The sequence below is a fragment of the Sphaeramia orbicularis genome, chromosome 5, assembly GCF_902148855.1.
Source record: "Sphaeramia orbicularis chromosome 5, fSphaOr1.1, whole genome shotgun sequence".
Taxonomy (NCBI): Eukaryota; Metazoa; Chordata; class Actinopteri; order Kurtiformes; family Apogonidae; genus Sphaeramia; species Sphaeramia orbicularis.
In genome coordinates, this window is record NC_043961.1 from 18,789,676 (window position 1) to 18,815,118 (window position 25,443).

Genomic DNA, 25,443 nt, shown 5'->3' on the forward strand with positions numbered 1-25,443 from the left:
TTTTTCAGGTTGGACGTTTTGTATTTTGGCCATCTTATCTTATCTTTTATCTTATCTTATCTTTATCTTTATCTTAATCTTACTTTATCTTATCTTATCTTATCTTAGGTGACACACTGAAGTTTCTATTGGAGCTAAATGTTGTATTTATTTCGACAGCGTTACCTCTGTCCATTGGATTAACTGAGTCATACTGTGTCTCTGGTCTGGTTTAACTGGTCTAAACTTCTCTAACCGACCCATTCTTCTTCTGCATTTTTTTTTCATCCATAATCCTCTTTATCTGTCCTCCTGTTCAGACGTCGGTGTGTATTTGCATCCACGTCTCTGGTCATTCTGCAGCATTAATGGCCTGTTACAAACACTCACCATCTCCCTCTGTTTTCACTGAAATGATGAGCGAGTATTAAAAAAAGTCTGAAAAAATTCAAATGAATGGTAATGTCCTGTTGCAGAAGCACACCCAAATGGTTCCAACCCATCATTTCTCATCCAAACCCTGTTCATTAGCACTTGGCAGCAGACGGAGCTGGAAACGCTCACACTGAAAGCAAATGTGTGTTGTTGTTTTTCTGTGCGAGATGGAGGATGCTGGACCTGTTCAGACCAGGTTTTAGCGTCCACGTGGGCTCAGATCCCCCTCATGTGGGTCTGGGTCATGTTCAGGTCCGGCAGTGCTCATTAATCCTCCTGCTCTGGCCTTAAACTGCTTCTAGGAATCATCACAGTTTCCTGAATTATCTGCAAATCCCTAAGAGCAACCGAGGAGATAAAGCGTCCATTTACTCAACCACAACCTGCACATTCATTTAATTAGTTTGTTTTGTGAGCGCTCGAATAGTGCATGGACCATTAAGGAGCAGCGTGATGGGAAAGGTTGAAGGCCTTAAACATCCACTTCAGTCTCGAATAAAGACCAGATAAAAAACACTCACATTCAGCTCATCTTTGTCTGACATCTTAAGACATATTTTACAAGGTTATTTGATTTTTTTTTTTTTTTTTTAACAAAAGCTGCATCAAACTGTAGCAGGAATTTTGTAGAAACTGCAGAATTTGAGGCTTTGAGATCAGACCGTTAATGCTTCAAATGCATCCTGGGAGTTCTAGTTTGACATGTTTTGTTTGACTTAGGTTTTTTTGAGGATCTTTTTTTTTTCTGGAGCTGAAAACCTACATTAAAACATAATAAAACCGGTCCATTTGTAAAGTGCATTTTAACTGGAGCTCTGAATTTAGAAACCAAAATAAGTGGCACCAGGCACAACAAACCCCGCCCCTCGCACATATTGTAGCTTATTTTGGCATCAATCCAACTGATGTCATCATGTCTATATGTGTGCCGATGTCAGCATAGACAAATTTTGCCCATTTTAAGTAAATGGGGGAAAAAAAATTAAAATTCATTAAAAATTTCAACTTTGATCTAATTTTCCCAGAATGTAATCAGATCTATTCTGGGTCACTGGCAATCTATAAACCCAATTTGGTATGAATTCAACCAATAGTTTTGCTGCTAAAGTGTTAACAAACAAACAACCAAACCAATAACAAAAATAATACTAAAGTGGTGAAAAATATGGTTATCCTCATATCACAATTGTCTAACTCATACACAAATGGACAAAAGTATGTGGACACATTGAATTAAGGTGTTTCTTTTCTAACAGGGGTCAGGGATACAAAACAATAATGACTAATGTCATAATACAGTTTTATATTGGGATGAATATTATATTGGTTATTAATATTGATGTTTTTATGTCCAGTCATCATGAACAGGACATCTTACAGCTATAGACATGACGTGTCCCAATATTTATGTCCTTATAGTTTATAAACATCAATATTTCCTTAAAGTTTAATAGGAGATTTTTCCTCCTCAGTGAGATGTGAAGAAAATAGATGGTTAGTTGTGGTAGAAAATTATTGTTCAGTCAGAGCAGAAAAAATATTTTAGAAATTTAGAGGTAGAACATTTAAAATCATAGACATGGATTAAATAACAAAAAAAAAACAAAAAAAAAAAACAAGAGAGAAATGAAGCCAAAACCGTCTCTGAGGCATTTTGGAAGCAAAGATAACAATTTAAACCCAACTAACCAATGTAATGATATTTATTCCAATATGAAACTATATTATGACATTAGTCATTATTGTTTTGTATCCCAGACCCCTGTTAGAAAAGAAACACCTGAATTCAACGTGTCCACAGACTTTTGTCCATTTGTGTATGAGTTACAGTTATGATAAGAGGATAATGATATTTGACCTTTTTACACTAAATAATGTGTTACGGAGATATTGACTGGTAAAAAACGGGGGCTTGTCCGGGATTTGAACCCAACATCTGTCACATCCTAAACTAATGTTAATTACACATCCACACACAGTTCCTGAAAGGCCTTTAACATGATTATTTGTAGATTAGTAAATATTTTACAGGCAAAATTCACAATTTGTGGTAAGGAGGTCTTCTACGTTCAGCTCATGAAAACAAGTGAAAAAACAAAAAGTCATCTGCAATTATGCATTGAGGCTAATGATATGTTTTCCAGCCTAATGAGGCCAAACCCTGACCTGCAGTCGGACCCGTAGTCGTGCATTTGTTGTAATAAAAGTGCACTGTGTCCCCAGTTTGTGTTTTTTGGAGGAACAGATTACAACATGCAGTGAATTAGCAGCAGAGCCTCCGGTGAAAACACTGAATTACTTTGCTGTCTCCCAGTGTGGGACCTAGAAAGTACTTGAGGATCGTCAGGCTTGGCTGGTTTCCATTCGATTTCCCCTGCGGGTCATCCATCGGCCCGGGGACGTGGCGAGCCGAGCACCCAGCCCCGAGGTGATTAACGCAAGAAAGATGGCTGCAGTTCACGGCGTAAATCCAAAGGCGTTTCAGGTGGAACACGGGTGCTTGTCTAGCAGTGAGAAATGGGCTCCGGCTTCCCCAGTCCGGCTCTGGAACCGCCCTCATTCCCGTTTCAGAAGGGGGGTGGGGGGGTGAGGCAGTGGCGGCAGCGGCGGCAGCGGCGGGTGGGGAGGATGGATGGTCAGTGTTAATGTCAGGGATGTTCTTCAGTTATTTTAAAGCAGCGAATTAAAGCTAATGTTGTGAAGGAAGACGCAGACAGGACAGATGAAGGAGCAAACCTCCCCGGACCCCCCCGGGTGAAATCAGACCAACACAGCTGTTGAACATCTGGTGTGAGGAGCTGAACACCTCCAGGAACGCTCTGGAAAACTTAAATATAGCATCGCTGTAGTCGCAGGGGGCGGGGCCAGACTGTGACGGATGGAGACGATGGTGGAGGCGATGTCATGTGGGTTATCGTACCAACATGATCACGTGACCACACCCACGAGGATCTGAGAGGTCAGAGTTAACACTGGTCTGTCTCTGATCATGTCTGATGAACCAATCAGCCTTTAACATGTTCACGTACAGTAGAACAGCATTTACACTGGACTGTTCTTACATCATCACCATCTTATTGGAGTTATTTTCAGCATGATAATTGTCTCCATCAACCTGAAACTAAAAGAAATGACCTCATTTCTCCAACATTTACCATCAGTATTGGTCTGTTGTTCCCATACTGGGCTTTTCTATATTCATTAACCAAAGACAAACCAATATAATTAACTTAAATCACCCATTATTGTCTGTTCTTCCTCATAAGGTGCAGTTTATCATTAGACTAATGCTATAATGATGAAGTTCAAACAATAGATAATCACATCATTAGTTGTAATTATAGGTATGACAATTAGTCACCAAATCATATTACAAATACGTACATTAGTGCAGTGGTTCTCAAACTTTTTACAGTGGAGTACCCCCTGAAGTATACTTTTTTAGCCAAGTACCCCCAACTCTCACTTCAGCATTTTCTGAAATATTAAGCAAAATTTGTTCCTGTGCCAAAGGTGTCTGTATGTATTTTGAAACTTTGTGAAGAAACAAGATATTATTTAACTGTAATATATAAAAAATAACACATTTTTAAAAAGTAAATTTTGTGTGCAAAATATAACCTGAAGAGTGCCCTCTTTCATTGCTAAGAAAAATAAAAAAAATGGGTCATTAAAGCTATACCTACCGATGTGGCATTTTCTCACAGCACTTAGCAAAAGTTTGAACATGAACAACCCGCCTCACTCCAAAGCCCCGCCCCCTTCCCGCTGCCTGAGCTCTGAGGCTCCTCCTCCTCTCTCCTGATGCGCGATGGAAACAGAGGAGGAAGCAGAGGTGGAGGTCCGGTCCGTTTTGGCGTGTCCGCGGACCCCTCCCTCAGTAATCAGATGCATCATCCACCTGCCACGGGCCCGCGGCTCCTGTTCCATCAGTAGACCTGGTCTGTGCAGTACTGGGTCAGTGTCTTCACTGCAGTGCCCAGGGGACGGGCACGCGGCACTGTGAACGCGCGGCCTCCGCGAATTTTCCGTGGACATTTGAAGTTTCATAGTCCATACAATTATCATCCTACATCCTCTTACATTGTGTGACACCATGTACATGTACCTGTATGAGTCCCACCGTTATAAAAGCTGAGCTTTATGCAGACCTGTTTCAGTCCAGCACAGCTGACTTCCGGACTTTTATCTCCATCCTTCATTCATCAGACTCCCGTTTGTTCCCCTCAGTTGTCGTTTCTGTTCATAAATCCGTTTTTTCCCTTCCACATGTGCATGTCAGTTCTATCCAAACACATCTTAGACATTAGACTGTGGTCAGTGACAGGAGAAGCAGCGCGTGTGACGCGTCAGATTCAGAGGGACACATATGGGATGTGAGACGGCGATAATGGATCGGATGCTGGACGGCCGTAATGGATGATTGACAGGAGGCTCAGCCAGGTTCGGCCAATTATTTTATTCGGACCGACTAAAATGATTGGTTTGACTTTTATCAGAAATATATGAGAATTAAACATTTTTGAGTTTCAATACCTGGTGGATTTCTTTTACATTTTAGTTTGACACATGCATATCAGGAGCATTTTAAGATGACAAAAGAAAAGTGTAAAAATGCCACATCATATGGTATAGCTTTAATTAATAAATGAACCTTTCATCAACAAAAAATAATGCTACTCAAAATAAACTTACTTTGAATAATATAAAATAGAAATGTTCTTAAAATGTTACCAAAGCTTAAACAAAATGATTGACAATAAAACCATTATATGACATATATTTATTTTGTGTTTGGTACATGATGACTTATTTAACGTAATTTTCCAAAAATACTTCAAGTACCCCCTGGGCTTCTTCCAAGTATCCCTGGGGGTATGCATACCCCACTTTGGGAACCCCTGCATTAGTCTGTAACAGCACAACAGCAAAGATGAACAAGAAGATCATTGTCAAACTCTACATGTATTGATCTAATTATGGGTTTTCATTGCAATCGTGTTGTTTTTTAGGAGCAACTGAAGATATTAAATATGGAGCTAAACTAACGCTAATGTAAAGAAAACACAGACCATGGACTGATTATTAAGTAACTTCATCTTCTTATTATATACAGTGTTTGGTGTAAACGGTATAAACTTGCTCATTCACACTGTTTTAAGTTTGCATTTTGATATTTCTTTTTCTATCGTTCTAAGCAGAACTTTGCTTCAGTAGTGGTTCATGGCCACGAAGAGACTTTTCATTGTTAGTCTTCATTTCTGAGTCCGTTTCTCACTGAATTTGATTAATTTATTGATTTGTTTTTCTCTAAGTGTATTTTTGGGAGGTTGTGGTATCAGCCAATTGATCGTCTATCATCTATTGTTCAGATACTATCATTATTATCTTGACCTTTAAATAAATCCACCATCAGCCGACCTTTAATTCCATGAACTGGTGGATTCATTTAATTTTTCATCCCTGCAGGAAATAAACCCAGATCACTTATAAAATATCTTCAAACATAAGGTGCATGTTAAAGCTGATGTCAACTATCTGGACATGTATTCAGTCTTAAACACACACATCAGCCAGTTGATGATGCAGGTTTAACCCCGATGTGGTTTTAGTGGTGGATTGTTTTCTGTCTGGTCTGTATACTTTCCTCATTATCCATCATCCTCTGACCTTCTGTTCCATCTCTTCTTCTGGTTTATTCAGTCAAACTTCAGCAAAGCAGCATAAATTCAGACTGTAAATCCAATAATGCAGGAGAGGACAATGAGCTTTGGCAGTTTTCTTTCTAACATCTTTATATTTGATGCAGCTTTTTGCTGAAGCCCGCGTTTGTGGATTCATGAATATTGTCGGTTCTTTCGCTGACAGTTAAACTGTCCTGGACGTCCAGACCGACTTGGACATAAACTGGACGCTTGCATTAGATTTATCTGAGAATCAAAGTCACTCTGAAGGTTTAACTGTCTTGAACAAATCTGATTTAACAGCGTAATAAGTCCTCTCAGATGATTGTTCGGGGGCAGCGGTCACAAACAATTTGTCAAATCGTCCTCCTTCCAGTAAACATCATTATACGGACAAATTGCTCAAAGCAATATTTGGAGTCAATTATCATAACCCTGAACCTTGTGAGTGACTTTTAATTCCTAAATTGCTGGTTTATCTGTCGGCGTGGGCTGTTTGGTTGAGGTATGTGAGGACGGGCAGGTGGAAGTGATTACAGACCGTGCAGTCCTTGATAAGTGGAGTGTGACTGCCTTATAGGAAAAGTCAAAGTTGCCATTAGAACTTAAAACCCATTCATTAGTGCATCCGTGGCCCGTCGACGTTCCTGACAGAGTTCATGACTGACTGCCCTCCGCCGCCGCCGCCAACTCTGCAGGTGGAGATCTTCTCCACCGTCTTCACCATTTCCATGTGTCAAGAAATCACAGAAACCTGAACTCGGGTGACCGTAAACACATCCCTCAGCCGGGCCCGGCGCCTTGTCAGACCTACTTTTAGCCACGTTGCCATGTTACAGCAGCTCAGCGGTTATTTCGGTGAGTGCAGTGACAGTGTAAGTGATGGAGCTGGTATCAAGAGCGACAAAAATGCAACACAACATGAAAGGAAATGTCCCTGGAGGGAAAACTCTGGACAGAGGTTCCCAAACTTCTGCAGCTCCAGACGCCAAAGATAAATCTGGTGTCGAACCTGGACCGTGAACTGTCGCAACATCGACATTTATAAAGTAGGCGAAGAACACAACCAACCATCACAGCAAAAATCTCTCGGTTCTCACAACGGAAAAACAAAGCCCAGCATCTGAAATGAAGCCTTTAACTGAAGAATAACAGACAAAATCCAACCACAGACTTAACCCTTTATCGGGCAACTGACTATTTTTGGTCATTTATGCACACATTCCAAGACAGTGACAACAACAGTTCCAGTGAAGACAGTGAGTCAACAATCTCAGGTCCAATGTGGTCTACAGGGTCTGTAAGGTCCACCTCTGCATGAACAGTGAGTGGACCTGCTTTGTTAGGTACCATGAAGTAATGGTACTAATGTAAGGAATGATGTTCCAAGGGATCATGTGGATGTGGACAGGGGTCTGGATCAGCACTTTTGTTAGTCTAATGTTCTAAAAGGGATGATGTAATGTTCTAAGTTACATGTTCTTCACACCTTATGTGTTTTTCCTGTATTTTTGTTTTTACATTTTTCTTTCTTTCTTTCTTTCTTTCTTTCTTTCTTTTTTACCACTTTCGGGTAAGGAACCAAAAAAAGTAACTTCACTGACCTTGATTTTCTACATAATAAATTTTTTTTGAAACATTTCACAAAAATAATGAAGTCTTCTTATATCCTCCAATAACACACTAAAGATGAAATTTTGAATTCCTTTAAAACATGTTGCAGTAAAACATTTTGGTTTGCTTTGCTAGTCCTGTTAGCTTAGCATTGTTTAGTGTTGAACTCTTTGCAGCCAATGCCATCTTTAGCCAAAAGTCACAGAAACCTGCACTATGGTTTTGCACATCTTATCCAGGTTGTTCTGGGTTATTTTTTCTACATTTCTTTATTAGAAACTGAGTTAGAATATATAATGAAACCTATAATCTAATGCCCATGAATCAGCGATGGTGACTAACATTAACTATCAGGGCTGACCCCGTTCCTGCAGACTTTTTTTTTTTTTTTTTTTTAATTTTCTAAGATGCTCTTGAATGCACCACGAAGTTCATATGTCTGACCCATGATGTGTTACACCCATAGGTGTCACTAAAATGCAACAGAGACTCTCCGACTGCTCTGGTACAAACATTTAGCTTCCATTGTGACAAATTATTCATTTGATGTTAACTTCAGCTCCAAATCAGGACTAAAAACCAGTACAGTCATATTAATGGTTGGTTTTAAAACGTCAACTTCAGTTTTATTTTAAACTGTCTAACATTATTAACAAAATCTGAATTTGCCTGTAAATGAGGAACCTTGAGCTTTAACCTCATTAGACACCTGCATGAAAGAAACCATTATTCAGCTAAATAAATTATAAATGATGTTCCTGCTTTGGGGTCAGTCCTTAAATGTAAGCATTAATATTTGAACAGTAATTTACCAGATTACAGGTTTCATCGTACATTCTAATACAGTTTCTAATACAGTTGAAGATGGTTATACTTTGTGGAGGGACTGACATCTAATTTACAGTATTATTTCTCAGAGAATCACTTTGAAGGGGTCATATTTTGCTAAACCCACTATTATTAGTCCTTGGTACATTTATTTGTGTATTTGGACCCTATTAGTTCAAAAAGTTTGAGTTTGAACCCTCCAGGTGCTGCAAAGTTATCTTTATATTCACTTTGGCAAAAATACAGTGGATTTCTACAACCTCTTTCAATTCCTGCTTAATTTGTCACATTTTATAACTAGTTACATCACGACATGTGCACATATAAGGTCAAGACTTCCGACGAACATTCCTTTGAGTACAACATAATGGTTTATTAGCAGCAGTGGTTGTAGTTCATACTGAAAATATGTCCAAACTTTGAGCCAACTGTCCTAAAATATTCAGCTGTTGGTTGTATTAACGAACAGAAGTGGTTGTACAGGACAGAAACCACGGCCCACCTGGAGGGGGTGGGGTGTGAAGTGGCTCATTTAGATTTAAAGGGCCAGCGCTCAAAACGACTTTTTCTGCTGTCGTTACTCAGAAATAGGGTTGAAGATGGACCTGTGGAGTTGAATTAATGAAGAATTCAGACCCAAGCAGAGCATTTACAGTTTATGTAGACCACAGGGAAATGTTTTAAAATGCATAATTCCATTTAAAAAAGCAAAATATCACTTATTTAATATCAAAGCAAATTTGGCATTATGACTAAAATCTATGTAATTGAATCAAAATCCTATCAAACTTGGACTGATGACCCTACATGTGGCGCTAATATTGTACATCTTTAAGTCCAGACTCAAGTCTCGCTTGTTCTAGATGACTCACCCACCAAAATAATTCCCTAACATCTTACCCGTACTACATTTCTTGCATTTCTTTTTCTTTTGTATTTTATTTATTTAAAAAATTATTGTAAATTTCCCTATGGGGTGAATAAAATATCTATCTATCTATCTATCTATCTATCTATCTATCTATCTATCTATCTATCTATCTATCTATCTATCTATCTATCTATCTATCTATCTATCTATCTATCCATCTAATTTTGTATTTCAGTTCTTGTCTTTTTATCCTTTGCTGTTCAAATGTCCTTGGGTTTCATGAAAGGCGCTTAAAAATAAAATGCATTATTATTATTATTATTATTATTATTATTATTATTATTATTATTATTATTATTATCAGCAGGGACTCCAGCCTCAGTATATGAACCTGACTGATTCAGACATCACATTATCTGTATGTCCAGAGACATGGTTTCATATGTGCTTGAATGTGACTCGAAGACAAAGTAAAGTGTGTCTCATGGGTCAGAACAAGGATCGACTCGAAGATTGAGAGACAAACGACCATAAAAGACGACATGAAGAAGCCGGAGCACGAAGCCGGAGTGGGTTGGAGTTGAACAGAGATGTGAGATGGAGTGAAGGGAAGGTCACAAGGGATTAGGGAAGAGAGGAGGGCACCGCCGTTGAAGCCGCCTCCCCCCAGAGCGCCGACAAATTGGGCTGGACTCACATCTCGGTGGCCCCCGAGTCCCGTCTCCCTCCGAGGAGGAAGCCGGCGTCTCCCAAGCATTAAAGTGGAAAAACCAACGCCAGTGCAAGAATTTAATGAGGAGGGTTCTGCACCGTTCTGCCTCCTCGTGTGACACAACACTTCTTGGCATGTAGTGATTTTCTCTCTTTCTCTCTTCTTTATTCACCGACTTTATTCCCTCTGCCTACACTGAGAGAAAAAATGGAGTGGATCCTGAGGTCTGAAACCAGCCCAGGCCCACTCAGCGTTCCACTTAAGCCTGGAAAAACACTGAGTTACTGCAAAGCCTCTGCTTCCACAGGTCGCATCATGAATATTCACCACAGCATTCATCAGTCCTGTCATTGTCTTGGCGTGTATTTATTTATAAAACTCCCACAGAAACCTCTGAATCACATTAGATCAGATGAAGCTGATGTTGGAACTGCAGATCTACGTCACCGTCAGTCGTAGAATGTATTTACGTCCAAACCTGAGCAACCGGTGCTTTACTCGTTTTCCATTTTCTGCAGCTTTATACCATGTACTCTCTCAGCCTTGACTGCCTCTGCACCTCATCTCATCTTTTGTTCTGCATGTTGTCGTGTTTTCCACCCGACAACACCTCACTACACCATATATTCATGCATCCACAGCTCCGCCACAGACCAACACACTCCATACATCAAAATAGTGCCTTGTCCCTGCTTTGTTTGATGCATAATTATATTTTTCTCGACATATGCTTGGCGTGTCGACTCAGTTTTGTCTCGTTTTCGCCTCTGGGCTGATTATGACAAAACCCGAGGCTTGTCCGGGATTTGAACCCAGACCTCTTGACTTCATGTTGTGTTTGTCTACATGGGAGGAGGGGGTGTTTCAAGCTGAAATTCTTCCCCCATCTTCAGCTAAATGTACTGTTTTGGATTAGCTGGAAAATGTATTAGTGTTTTTGACCCATTTTGGAAAGTGGGGGCTCATCCGGGTTTGGAAGAGGAGTCATGGACTTTATGAGGCCGGAGTGTTTCTTTTATGGGTTGAGTTTTACATTTTCCTCCTTCTTCAGTTAAACACTCTTAAAAACCCTCTTGGATTTGTTGAAAAATGCATCTTCTCAGCTGAAAACACAACTGTTTAGGTGCTTCTCGCAGGAGTCTGACAATACCAACATGTACAATATGATGTATCACTGAAGATAAAACCACCAGAAGGTTATAACATCTTTCAGAAGAGCTGAAGCTTAAAGATATACAGCAGGAAAATTCATCAAAAATATTAGATATAATAATAAAACACTTATGAAGACTATTTTCCTGCAGAATGACAGTGAGTCTTTTTATCATTTTGACTAATGATATGAGTTCTAATACATGACTTTTATTTCCTGTGCAGTGTTTTCATAGTCTGCATCAGGACTTCTACTTAAAAAAAGGTCTTAAAACTTCCATCAGTAGTCACTATTTATCAGTTGCTTGATGAGTCAAGTTTTAAAGGAATCAACAGCCGTTTGTATAAATCATGGATTGATTTTAGTTAACAAAAAGTCGACATTTCAGATTCTTAAACTGGAATAATTCCTCTTCATCGTCTGTTCTCTTGCTGTCAACTGAATATTTTTGGGTTTTGAGCCAAACTACTCATTTGACGACCACAAGTTAGACTTTTGGAAGCACTGATCAATAGCTTTAAAAAACCAAGTGACTAACTGGTTGAATGTGAGAATAATCTACAGATGAAATGACAGAGGAAACAGTATCAGCCCTGTTCCCAAATGGACACACATAGATATTGACAGACTGCAGTTTCCTCTCAGATTGTATGAATGTACAACCAGTTCCTGATAGAACCTCTGTTTCTGTAAGACCCAGAGCTCCAGAGTTGACTTGAAACCGATCGTAGATGAGTCTCGATGGCGCTTTGCACCAGAAATGAAAAACAGGGCTGAAAAGAAGCTTTGTGCTCTTTGTAAATATTTGATGGCGCTATCGTGGGCAGCTCTGAGATTGGAGTGCAGACATTGCTTAAGGGGGCTGGGGGAGCAGAAAGGTGCAAATTAATTTAAGGAGTGGGACGGCAAGCGTTTGGCGAGGGGGCGGGGTAAGGGGATGTTGGGTAAGGGGCTTGATGGATGAACAATCCCAACTCTGCTCTGATTGAGTGGTAAAACAAGCCTTACGAATGAATGCCTGGTGATAATCCAGAGTAAGCACAACCGAGGCTGCAGCCCAGCCACGGAAGCAAAAACACCTCCGCCTTCCACTTATGTGCACAACCATCAACACAACACCACAAAACTACATCTCTCACAAATATACCTTTATTTACTCTGTTTTAGCTGCGCTTCCTCTCAGTGGCGCTTTATGCTGAACTCTGCATGTACATTACAATCATTACAGACGTAAAATACTGGTTACAGACTCACAGGATAGCATTAAAGCTGGGTTTAAACCCATCATTCAGAGCTCCACCACAGATAATTGTGTTGTTTTCATGAACCATGCACAGATGTGGGTAAGCTTTCATAAAAACGGAAGCATAAAGCAGCAAAGGACTTTCACCTAAAAGCTGCTTTTCTACAGGCATGTTGGCATTTTAGTTTATTATGTTTTTCAAACATTTCTGTCTAATGTCTACCTGAACCTCCGTCCTTGTTGTCTACCCGAACCTCTGTCCTCGTCGTCTACCTGAACCTCCATCCTCGTTGTCTACCTGAACCTCTGTCCTTGTCGTCTACCCGAACCTCCATCCTCGCCGTCTAACTGAACCTCCGTCCTTGTGGTCTGCCTGAACCTCCGTTCTTGTGGTCTACCTGAACTTCCGTCCTCGTCGTCTACCTGAATCTCCATCCTCGTCGTCTACCTGAACCTCCATCCTTGTTGTCTACCTGAACCTCCGTCCTCGTCGTCTACCTGAATGTCCGTCCTTGTCATCCACCTGAACTTCCATCCTCTACATCCCACCGTCGCCACCTTCAAAGCCGATGACACACCTTGGTTTCATCTCAGAGTCCTTTCCTCCATCACAGTCTTCGAGGGCCTTCACAGCCTGAGTCTGTTCATGATCTCAAACCCTCTGAATTGGTTTATAACCTGTCTTCAGTATGTCGCTGCTTGTGTTGCTGTTTTAATGCAGTCAGTTTCTGGAGCCAAATCTTAGCAATTAACCTGCTTGAAAGACGATTATGACTGATGGGAACGATGGCCAAAACTACAAAAAATAAGAGCTGAGCTGTAAACAGCCAGAGTTTGCTTTCCTCTCAGCCAACGCAGCGGCCGTTTATCTTTCTGATATTATATGCTATTTATTTCCTCATTAACGGCTGCCGAGGAGACTTTAAAAGCCGTCCTTATGCGTCCTCAACACTTTGCATCTTGATGCCGACTTTGAGATTCATCCTGAATATTAATGTCAGCCGCTTAATTCATTAATGACTTTTACTGCAAATGTTACTTGGAGAACGTGGAAAATAAGTGTGTGTGTGTGTGTGTGTGTTTTCCATTCTGGTTAAAAATAGAGTTTAAAGTTATAGCCATCATTTAATCTGCAGCGATAATGTATTCAGAATAATAGTCCATGTAAGGAGACTCAGAAAAGACCTGGACTGAATACTGAAGGAAACTCTAGTTATTAATCTGCATGGAATATATTGGAAGAACTGCAGAAAAATGACACAGAAAACACTACACGAAGCAGCACTAAAACATATGAAACTGAGCTGTGCATTATTTGACCACATGACATTTGAAACCAAAAGAAAACCAGGCATTTTCTACAGATTCTATATGAGAATATATTCGATAAACTGGCTCATCTTTTTCTATAAATGACATTTTTAGGATTTTCTGACATAAGGCGTCTAATTTGCTTTTCTTTAGCCAGCGCAGTGCACTATGGGATATGATTAAAATAAGGGACAATGGAATTAAAACTTAGAGGAAATGGAAGGAAAAGAAAAAGATGAGGCCACAGATTCAGGAGAAAGTAAGAGATTAATGAAGAAAAAGGAGGAAAGATGAAGAGGCTAAGGAAAGGAAAAAAAATGGGTGGATGTTAAGAGGAAAAGACTGAACGAGGAGATTAAACAGGACAAAATAAAAGAAAGGGTGAATATTAATGACAAAAATATGCTAATTTTCCAAACTGTAGACAGATCAGAAGAACAACAGAAAAAAGACTGAAACTAAATAAAACAGTCCAAGGTTAAAGGTAAAAAAGGTGAATGCAGAGGGATGAGGACGGCTGACGAACTGACACCCTAAATATCACAGGACCACGCTGACATTTCTGTCACCGTCTGCAGACGAAGGCAGCTGCTTCCATCGCCGTGTCAGCGCCATGACTGATTGAAGTCGAGTCAAGTGCATTTCACCGTCAGAATGAGAAAAGCCTTCTGGGAAATGGCAGGAACACCCATCTACACCTTTCACCACCGTATCGGAGAGCTGTCACCCGTCCAGGTCCACAAAAGAACACAAAGTGTCTCCAAGTCCTGACATGTGGTGAGGATGAGGACACGGGGGGGTGTTGGGGGAGGGGCACCACCGGCCACGGAGAATCACCTCCACCTGGCCGCCGTCAGCCACCGCTCTGTCAACGCCGTCCCGTCAAATTACACATTACAGCCCCTGAAAACCGCCGGCCGTGTCACGAGGTCCAATCTGGTGTGCGGCGTCTCCGTGTCCATTTGTTTTCCCGTCTCATCTCTGCCCCCCCTCACCTCGGCGCTGCTGTTTGTTTGGTGTCTCTGGCGGTTAAGGCTCGTCAGGCTGCATGCGGTCCGACAGCCTGTCAGTCTAAGCTCCTCTTAACACTCGCTGGCCCCCCACCCTGACAGCAAACCCCTCCAGAATCACAGTGCAGGGCAGGATGGGGAGGAAGGGGCGGGGCCACGGACACCTCTCCACTCTTATCAGCATCTGGTGCCGTCTTTACGCCTTTTCTCTTAGTTTTTCACCTGGGGTGTTGTGTGTCTGCACGCCACGTTGTCTTGCACCATTTACTCAACATGTCCTCACACCTCGGCAACACAATGGGCCAATTACCCCCCCCCCCCCCCACACACACACACACACACACACACACACACACACGGATGCTCCAGGTCAGGATTATCCCACAATATCATTAAATTAATATGTACAAACTCAGTGACCATTCATTTATATAGTGCACAAAAATCAGTGTATTACTATATTTTCTATTGTTGTTTTATTATGGGCTGTTGGCTTTAACGTTGCTAAGCTACGTCTTTATTCCAGTGGGTGTACACTGATTTTTTTAGTGTTGGTTTTATGTGTTTAACCTTCAGAGTTTGTGTAATGCTTTGTTTTTGTAGAAATAATGACATTAAATGATGCCTTCAGAGAGTGAAGACTCAGTGTATTAGTATTATGGGCTGTTAGCTTTAATGTTGCTAAGCTATGTCGGTGTATAGTGATTGGTGTTGGTTTTAGTGTCTTTTACCTGCATTTTTTTAAGGTGTTTTGCTGCTGATATGGTGATGTGTGTTTTTTTGTTTTATATAAAAGAACATCGTCTGCATATAAGAATATTTGAACCTTTAATTATATGTTGCTTTATGTTTAGGAGAAATATGAACTCAGATAAATGCTAACAATGCCTGGTTTCTGTGAAAAGCCTTGTTCAGTTCTGTTGTGACTTGGATTGATGGTAAACCTGTTGGACAAATGAAACTGCAGTCTGTGAATGAATGAACCCGGTCAGAGTTACAACATGTGGACCAGTGTTGACTCCACAGACAAACACTGGAATAATATGGACCAAAATGATAAACAAATCCAACAACACAAAACATCACACACTAACACACACCAACTTTTGGATGGAACTGATCTTCATCTGGTCTAGGTCCAGTCCAGATCCGGGCTAGATATGGTCTGGATCCAGTCTAGATCTGGTGCAAATCCTGTCTAGATCTGTTCCTGATCCAGTTTAGATCTGGTCCAGATCCGGTCTACATCTGGTCTAGATCCGGCCCATAAAAGCTGGTCCATGGCTTATCTTCTGTGAGGGGGAGGGGCTTCATCTCTACATGTTTCCTGCTCTGAGTTTATATGAGAAAAGAAAAAACCCCTGATGAGAAACCGATTAAAGCCCGTCCAGCCACGCTCAGCTGAGCAGAACCGCTGATCGGGAAACAAACGGCGGCACTGCTCCACGCTCCGCTCTGCTCCACGCCGCCGTATTGTGCAGATATCATTAGCGCCTCTGCTCTTAATATCATGATTTCTATTGTTGTCATTATCAGACCTATTTATCTACAGTTTCCTCCTTTTGTGCAACAAAACACCATCATTTCCTGTTTGAAATCAATAACACAATAGAATGTTTTCTTCTCTGTCTGTGTTAAGCGTCTGCCCATTAATGGCAGCGCTGCGGCCGCCAACACGCCGTCCCACTCGGATAACGGCCTCCTGCCGCTGCCGCCGTATCTTCCACACAGACAAACATCGTATCTTTTAATCAATCTATTAAGGCGGTGCCGGGTGGCGTTGACAGCCCCGCGCTGACTGATAACGTGACCCGCGAGCCCAGGTACGGGCGCCGTTTTCAGGCAGCGGCAGAGTTCAGATAATGGCTCGGTGAGCGCTGAGATGATGATGATAATGTTGGCGACTGAGGGCCGCGGAGCATATCCAATCCCTTTCCTAAATGTCAACCTTTCCCCCGTATCGCTGCGACAAAAGGCTTAGAGGAAAAAGGTCTGTGACACGGACGCCTGTTTAGAACGGTTAACGCTGTCATTGGATCGTGGATGGAAACCACGACAACGGCGTCCGATGGCGCCAGATTCAACCCAAATCTAACATTGATGAAGAGCAGAGTTAGTGTTTGTACTGGTGCACACTTATATAAAACAGTCATATATCAACTAAAAGACACACACTGAGGGAAAAGAAGACATGACTAAATCAAACATAGTCATGGTCTGAATAATGTTGGTTATTTATAATGAATTCAGTGATTCCTATTTATTTTTTATTGATTAGTTTGACTTCAGGTTCACACATGTTTAATTAATGTTTAATATGGAATAACATCATCTGATTCCTTGACCTTTAACCCCTTACAAGTCAATTCTACGGCAGATTAAACACATATTGAAAATGCAGATAATAATTTTAACTGAACATTAATTTGTTCATTACTCTCCTGATTAATTGATTAGTTGTTTAATTAATAAATTGTTAAAATACATTCAGGTTCTTGTCAAATAAACAAAGAACCATAGCTGGTGGTTGTGTGTCTGGTTGTTGTGTGTTATTTTCAGTGTGTATTTGGTTGTTGCTGTGTGTTATCATGACGATGTTAAATAGATCAAACACACACAGGGGAGGACAGGAACTATCACCTTATTCCAACAGATGCTTCAATAAAAGGTTGAAATGAATTTCCTCCTCCACACCGAACACAAGGGTGGAGACCAAACTGGAGCTTAAAGACATATCAGTAAATCTGCTGAGGTCATTAATGAATCAAACTTAGAACACAAACGTGTACCAGAGCAGCATCCATCCCATAATGCTCTGTTTTCCATCTATGCATCGAGAATTCACCGTATTTTCCTTAAACTGTCCACATTACTGCCATTGTTTGTTGTGAATGTGAAGTCGAGCGTTGGCTTCTACGAGGAGCAGAAGAACAGGGTGAACTCTAAGAAAACCAAATAAAGGCGATGGATGCGACAGAGATGGATGGCGGCGGTGCGTTTGAGGGCTGAGAAGATGTGGGAGATTACAATGACGCTTGTGTTTTCGCCGTCGCCGGAAGCGACAGGATCCGTTGATGTTTTCTCAGTGGAAAGCGACAGATTGAAGGCCGACGTCTCTTTCTTTGCCGTCTCTTCTGTTGTTCGGTTTCTCGCCGCCGCCGCCGTACGTCGGGTTAACCCAGGGCTGAAGAACGGCACCGTGACAGGCCTGTGATGGTTTGACTCCGCCGCCACCGCCGCCAGACGGGAAAGTGATGCCCTGTGTCAGCCGGCGGACGCCCCGCGGGGACGGACTCCATCCCCACCTCCCCGACACGAGATAAAAACAACAACAAAACCTGAAAACAGATGGTCGTGCAGCGGCGAAACGGCCGTTATCTGTGTGACCCGAGGCGTGTTGGCGGGCGTCGGGTCGACTGAGCGGACATGACGGCGTTTCCAGAGGCAGACGCGTCTCTGAGTCACTGTTGGTGTTGGTCTGCAGTCAGCCATGAAAGGATGGAGGTGGACGGGGAGTAAACAGAGCGGGGGGGAAGGCTGATGCTTCAACACCCCCCAGAAAGACAAGGGGGGGTGAAGCTAATGCTTCAGCACCCACGGAAAGATGAGAGGGGCACGGCTGATACTTCAACACCATGGAAGGGGGGGGGGGGGGGGGATGCTTTAACTCCCATCGGAAAAATGAGGGGGGCAGGGCTAATGCTTCACACTTTAAAACATAAAAAACAAAAAAAACCAAAAACACAATTATAGACATGTGACATGAAACAACATAAAGACACCGATGAGTTTGGAGTCAAAGTCATTTTGACATAATAACCTGTAAATAATGACAAATACAAACTGTCTAGAGTGAAAACGGTACAATTACATTAAGGAAATTAAGGAAAATGTTTACATCTAAAAAGTATAAGAAAAAAATGTGAACATGAACAACATGAAATTTCTTAAGAAAAATAAGTTTAATTTGACAATATTATATCTCAGCTTCAAATTAACACAACTTACAGATCCCAGTGGATCTACAAATAAACAAAACATCTAATAACAAACAGAATATTGGGACAATTATACTGATTTATATTAAGACATTTCAGGTTGTTCATATTTGCTCATATTATTCAAATTTTTTGTTAAAGGATAGTTTGTAAATGTAAAGATTTTCATGTATTTTTTTAAAACACTAAAACAAAGATAAATGTGTTTGTCATTATTTCTAGGTTCTTCAGTTCTTATTTTACTGGTACATATTTAACACTTTACTGTTAATATCTTCAGTGTAGGTTTTTCACCCCACGGGCCAGATTGGACTCTTTGGTGACCAGTTTTGGCCCATGGGCCAAATGTTTGACACCCCTGGTTTATACCAATCAGACGCAGATTTAAACACATCCTCCGAGGTCAAAGGTCGTAGATGATTAAAGGCTGATTTAATAATTAAAAACATAAACATTTACACCGTCACAAATGAACGTCCAGTTAATCTATGATTCATTTTTTATTTTGTCATATTTTCTCTTAAAATCCTGAATTCTATTCAAAATTCTAAAAAAAAAAAAAATCTTCATAAAACTACCAATATGTTCATCTAATGGTCATGTTTTATTTAGATGCATTTAGATTTAGATACACACACTTTCACTAACCTCTATAACTGTTATATTTGTGCATTTGACACATTTCTACTGGATAACATACATGAGAACAGATTAAAACGCACTTGATTTTATAGAATAAAACAATGTTAATAAACCCATCTGAATTATAATAAAAATATACTTGAACAATAGATGAAAAACAGACATTAAATACATTTCATTTAGAAAAAAAAAACTATTAACAATTAATAAATTCATTTAGTTTAGTTTGTAAAAGGTGGAAATCTAGTGAAACTGTTTTTCCTAATGTTTAATCCAAATGCTCAGAAACTAAAACAGATTCACATTTAAGAATTTACACATTATTTATGTCAAAATTAGTTGGTTACTGATTTGTTTTTAATATTTCTCATCAATGTCATAACCAACATTTAATTAATCATTGTCGCTCCACATATGTATTTATGTGTTGATAAAACTTATCCACCTTTATGCTGCTGAAAACACACAGGCATTTATTTATGAAAGATCTTTATTCAGGTTTTTTTTAAATTTTGAAAATCTATTTTAGTGTCAAAAATTAGGTTTTTAAAATGAACATTACTGACCATAATTCAGTTTAATATTCCACTCTTTATAGTTTAACTGATTTCCTTGACTTTATTGAACACACTTCATGATTGTTTCAATGTTTTTCATCCAGTTTAAAACTTTGACCTTTAAATTAGACACAAATAAAAATCTGACACTTACTGGAATAGTTTTTATTATTATATTATTTATTTTATTATTTTTATTTCCAGTGTTTTAACAAATCATTCATTTGTACTTTCACATTTCACCATGAATACATTTATTTTTATTATTATTATTATTATTATTATTATTATTATAATAATAATAATAATAATAATAATCAGTTGATACTCTCTATCTGTATTCTCATTCATGTGTTTGTTTCTACTTATTTATGGATTTCATACATTTCTTTTCTAAATGTCGTGTTTCTGTGGGCTCAGCGGTCTCCATTCAAGTCACTTTATTTATTAACATTTAAATCCTCGCCGTTGATCTTTAACCTGCAGCGTTTGGATGAAATGACTCCTATTATGATCAGATTAATCATTCCATTATGTTTAGATCTTGTAAAAATCAGACTCATTGATCTTTTCAGTCAAACCTCCATTGTCTACATTAAAACACAGGTCTGACACATCTTCATACGTTTTTATACATCCCATCGGCTGAGACCAGCTTTATTTTTCTGTCTCACTCCTGTCCTCATCTTCATCCTCATCCCTGTCCTCATCCTCATCTTCATCCTCATCTTCGTCTTCATCCTCCCACTAAGAGTCTCGCTAATATAAAGTCGATCTGGCTTGGACATGTAGACGCTGAGGATGATGATTCTCAGCAGGAGACACACTTGTCTCTGCTTCCGCATCATCCACCGTGAACTGTCGCCGCCGCCGCCCACCGAGCCCGTATCATGACAGGGGGGCGGGGGGAGGGAGGGGGCGTTATCAATGCACGGAGCTGCAGATCTGTGACAATGCACACTTCACTGACATCCAACCAGACCCTTCACAGAGTCTGATGAATCTGAGCCCACGAAGACTTTTATTATTGAATTGTTTTAATTTTTATTTGCTTTATTTGTGTTTATTATTTTACTAATTTATTATTGGTTAATCATCTGTGATTTCATCTGAATTGGGGCCTGTCTTCATCTTCCACAGTGTTCAAACCACACATCATAACAGATTCACCCGTCGTCTTCTGTCCATCCGTCACATATTTAACTCATGACAAACGTCTGCCTTCGTCCAAACAGACGTCCACATAAACTGTCCACCAGTGGGACACATTACTCTCTATGTCCGTCTATCCATCTCACGGCGCTGTCGCAGCTCGCTCGTCTTCATTTCTCTCCAGATTTGTGATCAGATGGAATGTGAGATAAAAAATGCAGCAGAGGGATGGAAGACCACGACTCAAATGCACAGAAAAAAAAAAGGTCTGATGAGGACGAGGAATCCACCGAACCGGCCTCAACCCACCAACTCCCGTAGGACTCCAACAGGACACCCAGGACCTGACCTGCACCTGAACCTACCACTGAGAAAACACACACACACACACCTGGTTCTGGACCAAGTTTTAGACCTGGTTCTGGACCTAGTTCTAGTTCTAGACCTAGTTTTGGACCTGGTTCTAGTTCTGGACCTGGTTCTGGTTCTCCTTAACCTCACGCTGAGCCGTGGCTTCTGTCATTTTTGCTAATCCAAGTCCTCCTCCAGAGGAATTGGAGGCGTTTAAAGGTCCCCAAAGGCGTCGCGGCTCCATCATCCAACCCTTAAGTCTGAACTGAGTCGTGCAGATGAGACGCTGAAGCTGTGATCACACCAGCGCTGACGCGTTCCCTCATTTTACTGATGTGAAGGTAAAGTAACAGTGGATCTGATCCTCAACATCAACTCCTTTCAGCACTCGTGTCATCATCACTGCAGCGTTTCTACCTGGGTAACGTACAAGTTTGTACCATAAACGATGACAGTGGATGAAGAGCAGATACATGAACACGACTCTGAACATAAAGTCAAACAGGACGCGGTGTCTTTACCCTGAGTGTAAACGTGTCCACTCATGGAGAGTTCTGAGCTGATCTGGGGTCAGTGGATCTGAGGTCTGGTCATCCATTTAACCATCGTTTCCCTGTGAGTGAATGTGTTTGTGTTCATTCGACTCCTTCATGTCCATCTGCTGATGTGTCCATCAGTGGACAGACGGACGCTGAGGACAGACAATGCAGCCTTAGTCTGGGTTTCGGCCAACGTTGAACGTCCTCAGAGACATGAAGGAGTGTAGACATCATCCAGTGGACGTTAATACAGATCCGTATCAGGTGAAGCCTCTGCTCACACTGGTGGAAAAGCAGAGCTCCAACATCGCAACAAAATGAAACGCAGAATAAAACAACGGCCGGTGTGTTTTACTGAAACATGGATGTTGTCCCTGGGGTTTAACGGCACATCTGAGACACAGTTTGACTTCCATGTCCTCTCTGTGACCCTCTGAGGGTCTTCAACCTGTGTGTCTCGTCCACGGCTGCTTTAACTCTACCGTGGCGTCCATCAGTGGGTGGATGCCGGTGTCACGGCTGGACGGCCTGTGGACAAGTCTCACACATTCCAGAAGCGTCCACAGCTGGGGGACGGTGGCGTCTGCGGCCACTTCGGTCAAGGTCAAATCTGATTTGTTAGCTTTATTTCCTAATGTGATGGAGCGGCGTCTGCTCCTCCGTCCAACAGGACAAACAGGAGATGCCTTCGGTTATAGAGGATGTGGACCCTGGACCTGGGGGACTGACAGAACCAGGGTCTGGGGGGCTCTGGAGGACCTCTAATTGGACCAAAGACTCCCCATATAAAATAAATCAGGGACCATCCCAGTGTATTAGTGCATAATGTTGTGTTGATCCGTGGACACCCCCCCCCCCATCAGACCTGAGCTGTGACTCCCTTCAGCAGGATGTGACTGCTGGTGGACTTGGTGTGTGTGTGTGTGTGTGTGTGTGTGTGTGTGAAGCGGATTCTCAGCCCTTCTGTCTCCTTCAGGCGTGTGATCGCGGCTCTGACAACATATCACATCTCCCCGGTTCATCTCCCAACACCCCCCCCGCCCTCCTCGGTATGTACGGTCCGCTCCGTCCGGACCCTTGTACCGGTTACACATGAAATAAAAACAAACCTGGTTAAAGGGGAAGGGGGGGGGGGTGATGGAGTGGTGCTATGAATGGAGATGAGGGGCTTTAAACCGGTCACACACTGTGCCCCCCCCAGCCGAAGAGCCGGTGCCGGGAAGCGCGTCCAGGCGAACAGCTGTAGCCCCCCCCACCACCACCCTACACTGACCCGGTACAGGATCCATCCATCCCATTCCACTCCGGTACAGACACGCACCCCCACGGACACGGACACACAGCCAGGCTCGGACTTGGAAAAGGGACCAAACTTACCAGGATGACCCTCGGCCCGGAGGACGCAGGCGGCCACGGACACACACAAAATCCAACACGAATGCAGTAACCTCCACATGGTCCAAATGTGCGCGTCGACATGCAAACAATAAGCGGCAACAACTGTTGAGTTTCTCCCTTTTTGCGTCAAATCAGCGACACCTCCGCTGCGTAAAAAGCAGCGCCGGAGACGCAGCGCGGACCGGGGCTGGAGGGCGGACGGAGCTTCAGTTGGAGGTCCGGTACGCAGAGTCTTTCCGTCCCAAAACGTCCCTGATATTCCCGGTGATGAGCATAACACTCGGCCGGTGGCGGAGCGGCGGGTGGATGTGCGACACGGGATCCGGTCTATGGGAGACTAACGGCGGTGCACACCACGGCGCGGCGGAGCTCCTGATGCGGGCACGGAGGTTGCGCTCGGCGGGTACACGGAGACGGATGAGTCGGTGTCAGCGGTGGAGATGGAGACGCGCTGGATGCTTTCCATTCCTCCATCCATCCAGGAAGTGAGCGACGGAGCGCAAGTCTGGCAGAGACTTTAAAACAGTGGAGAGGAGAGAGAGGAGGGGGGGGGAGAGAGAGAGAGAGGGGAGGGGGAGAGAGAGAGAGAGAGAGAGAGAGAGAGAGAGAGAGAGAGGGGAGGGGGAGAGAGAGAGAGAGAGAGAGAGAGAGAGAGAGAGAGAGAGGAGGGGGGGAAGAGAGAGAGGGAGAGGATGGCAGAGCTCTGGAGGAGGTGGGGAGGGGGGGCGGTGGGGGGAGAGCGGTCATTCCTCCGGATCCTAGCGCCGGTGACGCGCTCCTCCGCTCCTCATTAGCCTTCTCCATGCACGTGTGCACGTGCACGTGCTACAATAGTAGATCCGGTGTCTCCGGAGGATCCACCAGGTTTACATCAGAACCAGATCCACATCAGACCCGATTAACGTCCAACATCAGGACTTTTAGGGTGAAATTCATCCTTCTGTCCACATCAGGGTCTGTTTGTCCAATTAACGGAGTCACGGATGAACAGCAGCCTTCCCATCATGCCCTGCGCCTCTGACCTGTGACCAAATTCCCATGATTCAACCTGTTTTTAGGCATTCGCTTTCTTACCTGTTTGACATAATTGATTAATAACTTTACACCCAGTCTAAAAGTGAACATTTATATGGTAAATTTAAGAAATAGAATCATTCATTCATCATCATCATCATCATCATCATCTGAGTAGAATGATCAGAAATCTGACCTTTGGTTTGTGTTTCTCTGAACATTTGTTGGTTTTTTGCGTTACGTATTCTTTATTTATTTTACTTATAGTTTTATTGTAGTCATGAACTTAATGCAGTTTATTTCTTTATTACTTTTCTTGTGTCTTTTTTAATCAGATTTTGCCTCATATTTACATATAAGATTAAATCCATGATATATTTACACATAATATTGACTTTCATGACTTTATGGAACTAGTTATTTACAAAGGTGATGTTCTAACAGAGGTGGAGGTGTGTTGAAGACTGGACTAGACTGGACTAAACCAGACTGGACTAGACTGGACTAAACCAGACTAGACTGGACTAAAATGGACTAAACTGGATTAAATTGGACTAAACCAGACTAGACTGGATTAAACTGGACTAGCCTGGGTTAAACTGGACTAAACTGGAACTGACTGGACTAAATCAGACTAGACTAGATTAAATTGGACTAAACCTGACTAGACTAGATTAAAGTAGACAAAACCAGGCTAGACTGGACTAAACTAGACAAGCCTGGATTCAACTGGATTTGACTGGACTAAATCAGACTAGACTGGATTAAACTGGACTAAATCTGATTAGACTAGATTAAAGTGGACTAAACTGGACTAGACTGGACTAAAATTGACTAGACTGGAGTAAACTGGAATAGACTGGATTAAACTGGAATAAACTGGACTAGACTAGATTAAACCAGATTAGACTAAACTGGACTAAACTAGACTAAACTGAATTAAATTGGGTAA

General features: G+C 41.9%; 1 protein-coding gene across 1 annotated transcript in view; it reads right to left on the bottom strand.

Annotated features, from left to right (window-relative positions):
• Window positions 1-23,966, bottom strand: part of LOC115419034 (receptor-type tyrosine-protein phosphatase gamma-like) — a 662,327-nt gene extending 638,361 nt beyond the window's left edge. The window contains exon 1 of the mRNA XM_030133641.1: window positions 23,457-23,966. Coding sequence (XP_029989501.1) covers window positions 23,457-23,535 — 79 coding nt within the window. The 5' untranslated portion in view covers window positions 23,536-23,966. The remainder of the gene's footprint in view (window positions 1-23,456) is intronic.
• Window positions 23,967-25,443: the final 1,477 nt, after the last annotated feature.